Source organism: Budorcas taxicolor, chromosome 1 (assembly GCF_023091745.1).
Source record: "Budorcas taxicolor isolate Tak-1 chromosome 1, Takin1.1, whole genome shotgun sequence".
Classification (NCBI taxonomy): Eukaryota; Metazoa; Chordata; class Mammalia; order Artiodactyla; family Bovidae; genus Budorcas; species Budorcas taxicolor.
In genome coordinates this window covers 83,236,397-83,252,408 of record NC_068910.1, presented here as the reverse complement: position 1 = coordinate 83,252,408, position 16,012 = coordinate 83,236,397, and the positions used below count along the sequence as shown (strand labels likewise).

At 37.0% G+C, this 16,012-nt stretch overlaps 1 protein-coding gene across 1 annotated transcript in view; it reads right to left on the bottom strand.

Moving 5' to 3' along the window:
* Positions 1–15,725, bottom strand: part of TMPRSS15 (transmembrane serine protease 15) — a 155,042-nt gene extending 139,317 nt beyond the window's left edge. Inside the window, exons 1-4 of the mRNA XM_052647612.1 lie at positions 15,581–15,725; positions 11,027–11,157; positions 10,477–10,544; positions 1,355–1,506 (exon numbers count right to left, since the gene is read on the bottom strand). Of these exons, the coding sequence (XP_052503572.1) occupies positions 1,355–1,506; positions 10,477–10,544; positions 11,027–11,157; positions 15,581–15,725 (496 nt within the window). The remainder of the gene's footprint in view (positions 1–1,354; positions 1,507–10,476; positions 10,545–11,026; positions 11,158–15,580) is intronic.
* Positions 15,726–16,012: the final 287 nt, after the last annotated feature.

Genomic DNA, 16,012 nt, shown 5'->3' with positions numbered 1-16,012 from the left:
AAGAAGATAATACCCTAATTTTTCATTGTGTCTGGCTTGACAGTTTACTGTATAAAAATCTAAGATGTTTGTGGGATTATTAACCAATTTTCAAATGTAACAAACTTGAAAATTGACATGATGCAAATAAATATTAAAACGAAATACCAGGCCCATCTGTATCAAAAATCTCTTTTCTGTAAACCTTCAGCTAAATATGCTTTTGAATTCAGAAATTTTTAGATGTTAGAAAGCTCATCAATATATAAGTATCCACTTATATGCACACTCTAAGTAGCCTATTGCCAGTTCAAATAGTTTTACTTCAGCATAAGTCAGTATTGATTTGCTCTTAAGCAAATATATAAAGACATGAGTGCTTTGTTTCTTTGATTTTGTAATAGTAGATATAAAATTGCAGACCTCTAGCTGCTTTTTTTTACAGCAAGGGCTCATCAAGCACAGTTTACTTTTATCCAGTTTCCTGCTTTATCCTGCTGTGCCTGTTTAGTGAGAAGGCAACTCAAGTTCTTAAGTGCTTCCTCTACTGATGGTTTGGTCCCCTCTGGCACACCTGCTGGAGCAGAGACTATTTTGGTTTTTTGTCTAATTCAAATGGGCTGAAAAATACTACTAACTATTATTAGCTAGAACAAGTGTTTTTTATATCAACACATTTACCCCTGAAACCAATGCTACTACACAGTATCTTTACTAGTCCCATTTTCCAGATGAGATAACAAACATACAGAAAATTTTGGTAAATCTCCTTAAATAATGCAGCTATTTAGAGGTAGATTAAGTTTTCTAGGGGCTTCCCAGGTGGTGAAGTGGTAAAGAATCCAGCTGCCAATGTAGGAGGTTCAAGAGACTCAGATTCAAACCCTGGGCTGGGAAGATACCCTAGAGAAGGAAATGGCAACCTACTCCAATACTCTTCCCTGGAAAATTCCATAGACAGAGGAACCGGGTGGGCTACAGTCAATCCATGGTGCTGCAAGAGTCAGACACGACTTGGTGACTAAACAACAACAATATGACTATCAGAAAGTAATGTGTTACTTTCAGATGGAGGGTTCCTGGAAAATCAGTGCTGTGCTTGGCCAATGCCAAAAGTGTGATTAGGCCCACAAACATTTAAGTATGCCAATATTTTCAGAACTTCTTTGTTATTTGATATTTTACAAAGATTTTCTCATTGGCATTTTTTTTTCTAATACATTTTCTCCATATTCCACTATCCTTATGTAAATGTGTTACTCATGCAATAAGACAGGTTCCCAAAAGTCCAGGGTGATCCCACTGCTCCTTTGGTACATAGAATTTTAATTTCATGGCTTATTGATTCAAAGTATCAAATAAGGTTCACGGATACCTGTGATATCAATGCTGTTCAAGTCAATGTGAAAAGTGACCAGTTGGCTGGATTTATTTGCTTCAATGCCTTGAATCAGTTCTTCTTTTACATTTTTATCTGATACCCACTGGACAAAGAGAAGGTCAAATATGACTATAATGCTGCCATTTCTGCAAAGCAAAAAGTGACATAAGAGAAAAAACTCAGCCCTCTTCAAATGATTTGTGTTTGACTCTCTATGGTCATCACCTTGTTAATCCTATCACACTTGTACAAGGAAGGTCATGTCAAGTGTTATCTTTATTTCACAGGTGGAGGAAAGAGAACTTAAACAATGACTGTTTCTACAAGAGCACAAGATATATCCAGAATTAGAACCCAATTTTTCTCAGTTCCACAGTAGCACACTAATCCCTAGGCCAAACCACAGTCACTTGTGTCAAATTAAACAAAATCACATGATATCATGACATTTATTCCTATTGTACTGTTTGAAAACATGAGGATTTGTAATTGGATTTTTTATTTTCACAGATGATTTCTAAGTAGGAAGTTTAAAGTAGTTACACTGATTTCAGAAAAAAATATTTTCTGTGTAGTTTACAAAGGCCTGATGGCAAGCTTATAACAACTGTTAATAAATTGTCTTCTTTTTCTTCTTCATTCTTTATATAAAATATTGAAATATTTCCTGACTTCAAAGAGCAGAAAGAAGACAAGCATATGTGGGTACTGGGAAGTTGTGGGCTATACTGTCATCGTCAAGAGTTGGGATTATGTTGTCTGTTCATCTCTGACCATGATGTTAGAGTTCAGTTACATGACCCAAGTCATCATCTCTTCTCTCCTCCTCTGAAACCTGCATTTTTAAAGTTTTCCTCACTGGTAATTTGTTTATAGTTTAAAGAATCGAAAAAAGAATACATGTTTGGCCCAGTGGAAATGTGTCAGATGTTTTTGCTCTCTGGTCTATGTTTCTACTTTGCTACTATGTTTTAAGGGCTTCCCTGGTGGCCCAGTGGTGAAGAATCCACTAACAACGCAGGAGCCTCAGGTTCGATCGTTGGGTCAAGAAGATACCCTGGAGGCGGGCATGGCAGCCCACTCCAGTATTCTTGTCTGGAGAATCTCATGGACAGAGGAGCCTGGTGGCAAAGAGTTCATAGGGTCGCAAAAGAGTTGGACACGACTGAAGTGGGTGAGCAGGAGCAATGTGCTTTTAGGATACAACTGTTTGGAAAACGAACTTTAGCTCTGGTCTTCATTCTGTACGCTTCAGTAAGCTAGGGCTGCTCAGGGTTTACTTGGGTCCTTAAGAGGCAGAGAAAGAAGAATGGAACTGGAGGAATCAACTTGCCTGACTTCAGGCTCTACTACAAAGCCACAGTCATTAAGACAGTATGGTACTGGCACAAAGACAGAAATATAGATCAATGGAACAAAATAGAAAGCCCAGAGATAAATCCACACACCTATGGACACCTTACCTTTGACAAAGGAGGCAAGAATATACAATGGAGTAAAGACAATCTCTTTAACAAGTGGTGCTGGGAAAACTGGTCAACCACTTGTAAAAGAATGAAACTAGATCACTTTCTAACACCACACACAAAAATAAACTCAAAATGGATTAAAGATCTAAACGTAAGACCAGAAACTATAAAACTCCTAGAGGAGAACATAGGCAAAACACTCTCTGACATAAATCACAGCAGGATCCTCTATGATCCACCTCCCAGAATATTGGAAATAAAAGCAAAAATAAACAAATGGGATCTAATTAAAATTAAAAGCTTCTGCACAACAAAGGAAACTATAAGTAAGGTGAAAAGACAGCCTTCTGAATGGGAGAGAACAATAGCAAATGAAGCAACTGACAAACAACTTATCTCAAAAATATACAAGCAACTTATGCAGCTCAACTCCAGAAAAATAAATGACCCAATCAAAAAATGGGCCAAAGAACTAAATAGACATTTCTCCAAAGAAGACATGCGGATGGCTAACAAACACATGAAAAGATGCTCAACATCACTCATTATCAGAGAAATGCAAATCAAGACCACAATGAGGTACCATTTCACACCAGTCAGAATGGCTGTGATCCAAAAGTCTACAAGCAATAAATGCTGGAGAGGGTGTGGAGAAAAGGGAACCCTCTTACACTGTTGGTGGGAATGCAAACTAGTACAGCCACTATGGAGAACAGTGTGGAGATTCCTTAAAAAATTGCAAATAGAACTGCCTTATGACCCAGCAATCCCACTGCTGGGCATACACACCAAGGAAACCAGAATTGAAAGAGACACATGTACCCCAATGTTCATTGCAGCACTGTTTATAATAGCCAGGACATGGAAACAACCTAGATGTCCATCAGCAGATGAATGGATAAGAAAGCAGTGGTACATATACACAATGGAGTATTACTCAGCCATTAAAAAGAATACATTTGAATCAGTTCTAATGAGGTGGATGAAATTGGAGCCAATTATACAGAGTGAAGTAAGCCAGAAAGAAAAACACCAATACAGTATACTGACACATATATGTGGAATTTAGAAAGATGGCAATGATGACCCTGTATGCGAGACAGCAAAAGAGTCACAGATGTGTAGAACGGACTTTTGGACTCTGAGAGAGAGGAAGAGGGTGGGATGATTTGGGAGAATGGCATTGGAACATGTATACTATCATGTAAGAAACGAAGTGCCAGTCTATGTTCGATACAGGATACAGGATGCTCGGGGCTGCTGTATGGGGATGATCCAGAGAGATGATATGGAGTGGAAGGTGGGAGGGGGATTCAGGATTGGGAGCTTGTATACACCCATGGTGGATTCATGTCAACGTGTGGCAAACCAATACAGTATTGTAAAGTAAAATAAAGTAAAAAAAAAAAAAGAGGCAGACTAACAGACTTTCTGGTGGTACAATGAATAAGAAAATGTCTGCTAATGCAGGGATGTTGCTCAGGTTCAGTTTCTGGTCTGGGAAGATTCTACCCGTCGCAGGGCAACTAAGACCTGAGCACGTCAACTATGGAAGCCAGCAAGTATAAAGTGAGAGCCACAACACGAAGCCACCAAAATGAGAAGCCTGCATGACACAACTAAAAATAAATAAAACCAAAAATGCAACAAAAATAATAAATTAATAAAATAAATAACAATAGTAGATAAAGATAAAAATAGCAAAATAATAAAAATATAATATTAATATAACAATAAAATAAATGGTAATCAAATAGCAAAAATAATAAATAAAATAAGTAAAACCAAAGTGCAACCAAAAATATATAAATATCCATTCAAGAGAATGGAATCTTTAAAAAAAAAGGCAGACTAAAGAACCGAATTTTGCATAGTATGTTTGCTATTTCTGAAATTTAGGCATTTATATTCATATCTGTAAGTAAATTAGTTTCTTCAAGGGCTTCATCAACTCCTGAAGGGTTCTTTAAGTATCTGTATGTATATATGTCTTGGTAACACCTACAATATATATGTAGGTATTTTTTTTTTCCTCTCCAAGACTAAATACAGGATCAAAATGTCCCTGAAAGATCACAGTAGATCACCATTTCCCCTCGGTAGGATATTCCTTTTTAGTTTCTGTGCTACTATTCAAGTTCACAGTTTAGAAGTAATTCCTTTCTATGTAGCTACTCCAGTACTCTTGCCTGGAAAATCCCATGGACAGAAGAGCCTGTTAGGCTGCAGTCCATGGGGTCGCAAAGAGTCAGACAGGACTGAGCGACTTCACTTTCACTTTTCACTTTCATGCATTGGAGAAGGAAATGGCAACCCACTCCAGTGTTCTTGTCTGGAGAATCCCAGGGACAGGGGAGCCTGGTGGGCTGCCGTCCATGGGGTCACACAGAGTTGGACACGACTGAAGTGACTTAGCAGCAGTAGCAGCAGCATTTTTTTATGATTGATGTGAACAGACTGATCAATAATTGCACATTTCTCCTCTATTAAGTATAGAATTTTTAAATGTCAGAATGTTTAACTTTCCAATCATTTGATTAAATCGAATTATCCAAATCTTTTAAATGGCAAGGCTCCTTAGTAACTATTTACTAAGTAACAATGTCGCAAATTCACCTACACATGTAAATCACCTGCTATCCATGATAAAAGTAGATTTCATCACAGACACTGTTTTTACATACTCCGCCACACTCGTGAATTTTTCCGTGCTGGTCAGTCTCTCTTTTTATTTGAAAATAATGCTCCATTTTCACATAACTTCTGCAACCATTGCTCATGTCAATGATAGTTTTATTTATGAGCATGTGACTATTCATGGCAGGACCTGGCCAATGGAATATAAGGCAAAACTGATTGGAAACTTCTAGGAAATGTTTCCATATTTAATGTAATAAAGGCTCATAGTGGACTACTACTCTGTTGTTGATTATTATTACGTCTACATGTAATTGCTGGAACTGTTGCATCTATTTTGGAACCATGAAGCAAGTTATGATTGTCAAGCTACAGATAGCATAATAAAAGATTGAAAACACATACATTTTTGATCATGTCACAATCATTGTATCACTGAATTAACCTCTTCTGAAACCTACAGATTTCTTGTAATGTCGCATGATAATCATTTTTGTTTAGGGTACTTTCAACCATGTGTTCTGTTAATTGCTATTTAAAAAATCCTAACAGGCATATAACTCTCAGGTTTCATGCTATATTTATTTAAGCAGAAGCTTGAGTAAAGGAAAATGACTCTAGTATTTTTCACCTGATGTTGGCCAACACTAATTTTAGCAATAAGGAGACTGAAACTTAGAGTCATTTATGTAATTGTGCCTAGATAGAGGAATAAAACCCAGAAACTCTGTGTCCCAGATGTGTTTTGATATAGTTCTGATTCCCCCCCCCCCGCACTGCTATTAACACCATTATGAACTATTTATTAATACAGAAGACAATATAATACATTTACCTAGATGCAGGTCCATGTTTTTATTATCTTGCGTTGTTACCAGAACTTTACATCCAAAGAGATGGGGGAAATGGTTGGTTGGAATTGGGATGGCGAATGGATAGTTTATTGCCTTCACACTTTTGGGAAACAGGATCTTCCCTCCTCTTTTTCTCTCCCTCCTCTCTTGCTCCTCTAATAGCTCTTTATCTTTTTCTTTTTCTTCTCACTCTTTCTCCATCTTTTCCTCCTCTTCTTCCTTCTCTTTTTCCTTGTCTCCTTACCAATCTTTATCCCAGTCTTCTTAAATGAATAGGAGTTAAATGTGGTTAAGATAAAGTGAGAGTGAACAATGTCCGTCTTCAATTCATCATTGCCAACTCATCCTTGGTTACCCAGCATATAGTTTTAATTCTGATTAAAACAGTTTTTTTCTCTTTATGTAACTTTCACAGATTTAATTTCACTTACCACTTTCTTTTATTTTATTTGAATTAGGGAGTAGAAGAGGTAAGGTAATTTTGGCAGAGAGCATACAAATCTGGAATTTTCTTTCACTGAGTTGAAAGTGAATGGATTAGTTTATTCTCAGACATAAAACATCTTTGCATGAAAGATGTGGGGATTTTTTGGTTGTTAATTATATATTGCATTTAAAAATTCATTTGCAAAGACAGGAGTTACACATTCTATACCCACACACAATTGCATTCTTTAAAATTTGTTTCTTATTCAGTATAAATATTGAGATAAGAAAGATATACAGTAGAAATCAGGGAAACCATATTAAACATGTATGCTTCACCTAATAATAAAGCTGTTATGTGGTTTAGTAATCATCTCTACCACAGCTGTGAGACTGAATTTATTAATAAAATGAGAATTTTTCCTTTAGAAAACAAAAAAAAAGGAAACAATGACCACTTTTATTTCAAAGCCCTTTTTCAGTGGAATATCTGAGTTCATCCTTTTTTTTAAAAAAAAAAAGATAAATCCTATCATTATACAGAAAGCCTGTGTGCAATAAATCAAATGTTTCTTATCTCTTATTTTCCTTAATGACATTGATAACCTCTAGGATTGCTGAGTAAACAAAAGTCTTTCCTTTCCTAACTTGATGACTTATCTGTGCTCAAAGGGCAAAATAAGCTTCCTATTGCTACAAAGGGTAAACAGCACTTTATTAAAAGAATCAACTCTTAAATGCTCTTTGAGTCAAAGCATTTTCCACAAAGCAGAGTAATAAAAGGCTTCCCAGACATGGGTAGACCATTTGCTTGTCCTGCAGGATAGCTCAACACACACACATACACACATGTACACAAAACTTAATGGTGGAGGAAAGAGTTGACATTAAATAATATTTTTAAAAGGAAGAAGAGATAGGTTAATGACTAAGTGTAATATTCTGAGTGTTATAATTTGACCATATACACATGCATAAAGTGTGTGTTTCATTAAAATCAGTAACAAAAAATGAAATAGGCATTTTTAAGAATTTTTAGATGTATTTTTCAGAGTTGATATGGCTACTGTTAGTTGAGAAGTCAGTTATTTCTGTTTCTTGATTTTATCAATCAGTTTAAAGTGCAAATAATTTATAAAAACAGTTAAGAGTCTGCCACTTATTTCTATAGGCTTCTCTGATGGCTCAGGTGGTAAAGAATCTGCCTAATGGAGACCCGGGTTCGATCCCTGGGTTGGGAAGATCCCCTGGTGAAGTGAATGGCAACTCACTGCAGTATTCTTGCCTGGAGAATCCCATGGACAGAGGAGCCTGGTGGGCTACGCTCCACACGGTAGCAAAGAGTTGGGCATGACTGAGCAACCAATACTTTCACTTTTTTCTGTAACTGGAATATGTCATTTTATATCATATTAGTTAAAGTAAACCTAAATGTTTGCTTGTTACTTTTTTTCCTGCTTCTAAATTTCTTTTCTCCTCCTTTTCTTCTCAGTCTCCCAAAGCACCTACCTGTAATTTATCTTACAGACATTTTCATGAAATTCCTTTGCGTTGCATCTTTTACAAACTCACTTCTGATTTAAAAGTAGTTCAGCTACAACTAGGTGAAAGTTTCCCTATACTGATGAAGAATATTATTTGAGAATTGCTATAAAATATGTATCAAGGTTTAGGCACTATATTGGTCTCCTAGGTGGTTTAAAGGAAGGGAAGGAAATAATTCCTCAGCTCAAATAATTTACAGTTTCAAATATAGTGATTTTACTATCTAGAGAAATGTAAGGTTACTTAATAAATATCAAAGAAAATGCTAGGGTTTTGATTAACTACCAGACCTTATATAAAAGTCTGTATTCAGCAAAATTTCCCAGTTGAGTAAAAACGAAGTTATCCAGGAGGTTGTAAGCAAGAGAAGACAAATAGTCCCATTAGGGAAACTATCCTAATAAACTGCACTACACACTGTGCTTAGCGTGGATTTCACTGGGCAGAGCCTTTTGAAGGTGCGGAAGAACATGGGATTCCGCTCCGTAAAAGTGATAGTTGCTCAGTCGTGTCTGACTTTTTGTGACCCCATGGGTTTAGCTTGTTAGGCTCCTTTGTCCATGGAATTCTCCAGGCAAGAACACTGGAGTGGGTAGCCAGTCTCTTCTCCAGGGGAATCTATGCAAAACCTTTAAGAACTAAATATTAATTGAAGCTTTAATGCAGATCTCCATACTCAGTCGCTCTAAAACTGGAAAAGAGAAATCAGTTCCACGTACTCTAAATAGATAACTCACTTAAAGGGAAATAAAAGCTTGCATTCATGGCTTTACCTACACGGAATAAATACTGAATAAATATTTTAAAACAATATGTTGAATAAAATACACAAACAAGAAACACTAGTAAATCTTTCCTGAGAGGCCACATGTCTCCTTCTAGCCCTGAAATTAGGTTATGAAAGAGGTTATTAGTGATCATAAACCTGGAAAACAGGAGTCAAGGCCTCTGTGTTGTGGACAGGAATGAAGACAGTAGATGGGGTGGAGCTGACTGGCTACTGAGACTAAGATATCATGAATATGCTATCTGGGATAAAGAATGATAAAGATAAATAGATAAGTAGGTGAAAAATAGCCTTTTTTTCTTTTTTTTTGTATTTGGTAAAATAAAGCTTTGTGCTTTTGTTCATTTTGTCCCAACAAGAAATGGCAAGGACTAACATTTCCTTCTGCCCATTAACTAATTTGACCTTCTGTCATTGTTCTTCTAAGTATAATCTCTTTTTCTTTGACTTGACCTATCTCTGTTTGGTCCCTGTGAACCAAAGGACTGTTATACAAATGTTAGGACTGTTGTGAAGACCATGTAACAAGTATCTTTGGTGGTAGACTCTCTGGTTTAATTGTTTCTGATCTGAGATAGATTGCATGAGTGCTCAGTCATGTCTGACTCTTTGAGGCCTGTGGACTGTAGCCTGTTGGGCTCCCCTGTGCGTGGAATTATCCCGGAAAGAATACTGGAGTGGGTTGTCATTTCCTCCTCCATGGAATCTTTCCCACTCAGGGATCAAACTCGCATCTCCTGAGGTTCCTGCAATGGCAGGCAGATTCTTTACTGAGCCACCGGGGAAGCTTGGAAATAAGTAAATTAATTAATTAATTAATAAAATAAAGTGATGCTCTTTGTATTCTCCAATGACCTGGACTCCCATATGGCTTCCCTTGGATATAGGTTAACTGTCAGACTCCTAGACATCTGCATAAAATCAACCTCACTCTTCTTCATGTGTCTCTGAAAGATTTTGTACTCACATGAAGGGAATATGTTAATATGAGACCAATTATCTAGCATTGTTATTTTCTACCAATATAGAAGTCCATACTGTGCCACTTTCCTCAACCCTCTCAGAAAATGTTGAAAATGTAAAATATTCCATTTTCTCCTAAAAATTGTGATGCTCTTTTTACAAATATTAGTCCATGGAGTCGCGAAGAGTCAGACACGACTGAGCGACTTCACTTTCACTTTTCACTTTCATGCATTGGAGAAGGAAATGGCACCCCACTCCAGTGTTCTTACCCGGAGAATCCCAGGGACGGGGGAGCCTGGAAGGCTGCCATCTACGGGGTCGCACAGAGTCAGACACAACTGAAGCAACTTAGCAGCAGCAGCAGCAGCAAAGAGAGTACTATGATGTGATTCTGTGCTTTCTATTTATATAAAAATTTTGAGTTATACTCACTCAAATCGTAAAACTCTTGAGTTTTTATATTCATTTTTCAGATTACTTGATTGAAAGATATCATCTATCTGAAAGTTAAAAAGACATATTAAATTTAATATTTTATTTATTAAGTAAAACATTAAACAAATTTTTTTTATATTCTTCTTAGAACTATTTTGGGGTACTTTCCTTCTCTGTGATAATACATTTCATATTTAAGTATCCTGAGCAGTTATATTTATTGGCTGACTTTTTTCAAAGAGAATAAGATCTATGTGGGCTTCCCTGGTGGCTTAGTGGTAAAGAATCTGCTTGCAACATGGGAGACCTGAGTTCGATCCCTGGGTTGGGAAGATTCCTGAAGGGAACAGCTACCCACTCCAGTATTCTAGCTTGGAGAATCCCATGGACAGAGGAGCCTGGCAGGCTACAGTCCATGGGGTCACAAAGAGTCAGACATGACTGAGTGACTTTCACTTTCACTTTCAAGATCTATGTATCTTTAGCAAGTAGTTAGTGAAATTATGTTATGAAATTTTAACATAGTTAAAGAGAAAAAGTCTCCTACCATTTGTTGAATGTCAAAAGCAAGAACTTTGAAGTCCACTGAGAGTTTGTCTTGCAAATGAGAATTATAAGTAGCTCCAGATATTATTTTCAATGTCCCTCTGGCTTCATGACTTTTTCCAAATGCTGCATCTAGATGATTTTATAAGAAACAAAACTGAAAATGTGAATGATGAGTAAGAAAATATGCACATTCTGGTTAAGACACAGAAGCAAAGTTCTTACTTAATGTGTTGACTCTGGAGTTCTTGCTTTTTCTTTTTAGTCTTCCTGTTTCATCATCAGCTGCTTTTATCTTTTAATTTTTTTCTTAGCTATCTAGTTGTTTTAAAAGATTGAAAATTAAAACTTCATCTCTGTCCCATTGTATATATTTTTTCTTTTCTTTGAAATCTAACCAGCTCTGCAAACTTCCAAGTTTTGTTTTGTTTTTGTTTGTTACTGAGATTCCTGTTGGAAGATACAGGAATGATCAACTTCCACCAATTATGGGAACTGATTCAGGGAAACATGGTGAGAAAGGCACCATTAAAAGTTTTGTAGTTGCTTTCAGATACTTCTTGAACACCTAGCATCAAGGGACACTGCTGGTTTTCTACATGTGGATTGCTGTGAGGATTTCAGTGTGTGCATTACTTTGAAGCATAGCTTTGAAACTACTTCTTTCATTCTAATAATTATAAATTTGACATGTATAACCTTTTGCCATTAGATGGGGACTGTCATTATTGGGGAAGTTTTCGAGAATGCTGCAGAAAATATAATTATCTCAATATGAAAAATATGTTTAAAAAAGCTAACAATTTGGGTAGGGATGTGGGAAATAAAATATGCCATTAAGTCTAATACAATACTATTATGTGATTATTTTCCTTGAATGTATCTTCAAAACAAATTGCTTCAGATGAGGCTCGTACAATGATGAGATCATTAATAAATGTGCTAATAATGATGCATTGACCTGATATGAGAAGATGCTATTTCTCTTTTTTTCTTTCCAGCTGGGCAAATTGGGGATTAGACTCACTAAGAAAAATTTTCAATGTTATAAAAGTGACAGATACGTAATTTGGACAAAGGATTCACTTCAGTTCAGTTCAGTCGCTCAGCCGTGTCCGACTCTGCCACCTCATGAATCGCAGCATGCCAGGCCTCCCTGTCCATCACCAGCTCCCGGAGTTCACTCAGACTCACGTCCATCGAGTTTGTGATGCCATCCAGCCATCTCATCCTGGGTCATCCCCTTCTCCTCCTGCCCCCAATCCCTCCCAGCATCAGAGTCTTTTCCAATGAATCAACTCTTTGCATGAGGTGGCCAAAGTACTGGAGTTTCAGCTTCAGCATCAGTCCCTCCAAGGAAATCCCAGGGCTGATCTCCTTCAGAATGTACTGGTTGGATCTCCTTGCAGTCCAAGGGACTCTCGAGAGTCTTCTCCAACACCACAGTTGAAAAGCATCAATTCTTCGGCGCTCAGCCTTCTTCACAGTCCAACTCTCACATCCATATATGACCACAGGAAAAAACATAGCCTTGACTAGATGCACCTTAGTCAGCAAAGTAATGTCTCTGCTTTTGAATATACTATCTAGGTTGGTCATAACTTTTCTTCCAAGGAGTAAGCGTCTTTTAATTTCATGGCTGCAGTCACCATCTGCAGTGATTTTGGAGCCCCAAAAAATAAAGTCTGACAGTGTTTCCACTGTTTCCCCATCTATTTCCCATGAAGTGATGGGTCCAGATGCCGTGATTTTCGTTTTCTGAATGTTGAGCTTTAAGTCAACTTTTTCACTCTCCTCTTTCACTTTCATCAAGAGGCTTTTTAGTTCCTCTTCACTTTCTGTCATAAGGGTGGTGTCATCTGCAAAGGACTGACTGATTTCAAACCTCAAGATCTGTCATGCTGTGCTGTGCTTAGTTGCTCAGTCATGTCTGACTCTTTGCGACCCCATGCCGACTGTAGCCTGGAAGGCTCCTCTGTCCATGGGGATTCTCCAGGCAAGAATGCCTTTCCCTTCTCCATGGGGTCTTCTCCACCCAGGGATAGAACCCAGGTCTCCCATATTGTATGCTGCTGCTGCTAATATTGACACAAATCTCTTAGTTCAGAAGAAACCTTAGAATTAATATTTTAAACAATACTCAAAATAATATGTAGATTTGTGTATCTAAAAGACAAGGAAAGACTGAGGAACTGTCATGGATTGCCAGAGACTGAAGAAACATGGAAACAAAATACAGTGTAGGAATCTGTACTGAATCCTGAACAAGAAAAGCCATTAGTGAAAAACTGGTGAAATTTGAATAGAGTGTTTAGCTAATATTATTGTAGCAATTGTATTAATTTCTTGGTTGTGATAGCTGTATATGTATATACTAGATACTGACATTAGGGGAACTTGTATGAATGTTATAAAATAATTCTACAATTTTTACAACTTTTTGAAATCTAAAATGATTTCCAGTAAAAGTGTTAAGTATATTCAAGTGTATAGTATGAAATACATTAAAGTAAGTGTAAAGTAAACTAAAGATTGAAGGCAAAATGAGAAGAGGGCAGCAGAGGATGGGTTTTAGAAAGCATCACTGACTCAGTGGACATGAACATGAGCAAGTTCTGGAGACAGTGGAGAACAGGGAAGCCTGGCATGCTGCAGTGCATGGGGTCTCAAAGAGTACAACAGGCTTAGCGACTGAAGAACAACAACAAATATTAAAGTATGTATTGAAAGTGAGTCTTACATCCTGTGGTGTAGTGTTATAGTTTTATTTCACATCTCTTCTTACATTCAGTTGTTCATGATTAAATCACACTAGCTTTTAAAAGTATTTTTTTTTTTTAAATTTTCCTGGTAAAAAACTAACTTTTGTATTTTCATTGAGTATGAAACATTCCAATGGACTTCCAAATGATTACATGTCCTTGAAGGTATTCACAGGGCATTTAACACCAAAGTGGTCACTTTTCTAAAAGGCTCAGGGAACTTCTAAATTTTATTTAATTTTATACTCACAAGACTTCCTTCTCTTTGTATATAGCTATAGGAGAAGGCAATGGCACCCCACTCCAGTAATCTTGCCTGGAAAATCCCATGGACCGAGGAGCCTGGAAGGCTGCAGTCCATGAGGTCGCTAAGAGTTGGACATGACTGAGCGACTTCACTTTCACTTTTCACTTTCATTCATTGGAGAAGGAAATGGCAGCCCACTCCAGTGTTCTTGCCTGGAGAATCCCAGGGACGGGGGAGCCTGGTGGGCTGCCGTCTATGGGGTTGCACAGAGTCAGACACGACTGAAGTGACTTAGCATAGTAGTAATATAAACCAGGGATTATATTGGAATTCTTTTATAAAACTATAAATCATGTTTATTATTTCTAATTTAAACTTATTTGCTAAGGGAAAAGAACTAACTCAAATGTTGAGAATTTTCTCAGTAAAACCAAAATCACTACCATTAAATGGTTTTGAAGGAATTAATATACCATATAATTCATCATTTTATAAAAATGTGAAAATTTTCTCAGAAAAAATAAATCCAATATTCAAGGTTTTTGCTATGCTAACATTTTTTAAAAAATCATATAAATGAATGAATGGTAGAGTGCACATTCTCCAGTTAGATTATCTAGTTTGTACTACCTGGCAATGCTCTAAGTTGAAACAAGTTACCTAAATTCTGCCTCTGGTTTTTCACTTGTAAAATGGGCATAACAATAGCAACTAACTCATAGGTTTGTTGTAACAAGAGAATACATTTGTAGAGCTTTTAAAAGCAGCTGGGACAGGTAATTTGGACTTCTGGCTGGCTCAGCTGGTAAAGAATCTGCCTGAAATGCGGGAGATCTGGATTTGATCCCTGGGTTAGGAAGATCCCCTGGAGAAAGGAATGACTACCGACTCCAGCATTCTTCCCTGGAGAATTTCATGGGCAGAGGAGACTGGTGGGCTACAGTCCATGGGGTCACAAAGAGTTGGACATGACTGGGTGACTTTCACAACACAGGCCATTTAGCTCTAAAGAAGAGTTTCTTTTCCTTATTTATTTTTTCTGTTAATCACAAATTGCTGCTCAGGCATCTTGAGACGTTTATAAATCCACAATCATACCAAGAGTCCCTTATATTGTTATAATTAAAATTGGTGTACTAATAAGAATGAAGATATAATTCTCTAGAAATAAGCAATATTTTTTTTAATTGGCCTATTTAGCCACTTCTATAGTCAACAAGGTTTGAATGTGTTTATGATTTAAATTCTATTAGAATAGACCCAAAGGCTATGAACCTACTTTGTTATATGTTGAAACTGAGAATCTAATCATTTTTAAATTTTAAATACTTAGTCTCATATTCAAATTCTGAATTAAATTCAAAATTATATACCAACTTAAAAAATTCCTATGATGTGAACTAAGGTGAAGCATCTGGATGCAATAAAAATACCTTGCCAGGAAATCAGTCAAAGCAATGGATATAAAATGCTGGCAGGATTCTGGAGACTGAAGTGTATATATTCACCTGTGAGCACTTTCTGTAGCCAACCTTATGTAACTTACCTTTTTCTGATTCTTGGATTGACAGCCAGGACACTGCAATTAATCCAGCACAGAGTGCCACCAATATGACAAAGAGAACTGCAAACATGACTTCATAGGTGGTGAGAGAATGGCGCCTTGATGGTACACTTCGCTTTGACCCCATTTTTGGTTTTTGAAGGTTTGCTACTCTAAGGAGTCTGGAAGAGCACAGAAGCTTGCAGCAGTTGAAGAGCAGAAACTCTCTAGTTTTCCAAGAAGTTTTGTCAAACAACAAATCTACATTAGTCTTACTAGTCAGTGTATATAAGTGTGTATGTCCCTTTGGCAGCATTACATCTCTATACATTAACTAGCTTTAATCTTTAAGAAGTTAATCTTTAATAAAATATTAGTGAGTACAGAGGTGTTTAGAGCCATAAATGTTAATCACCTAAGCAGGTCAGTGTCAAT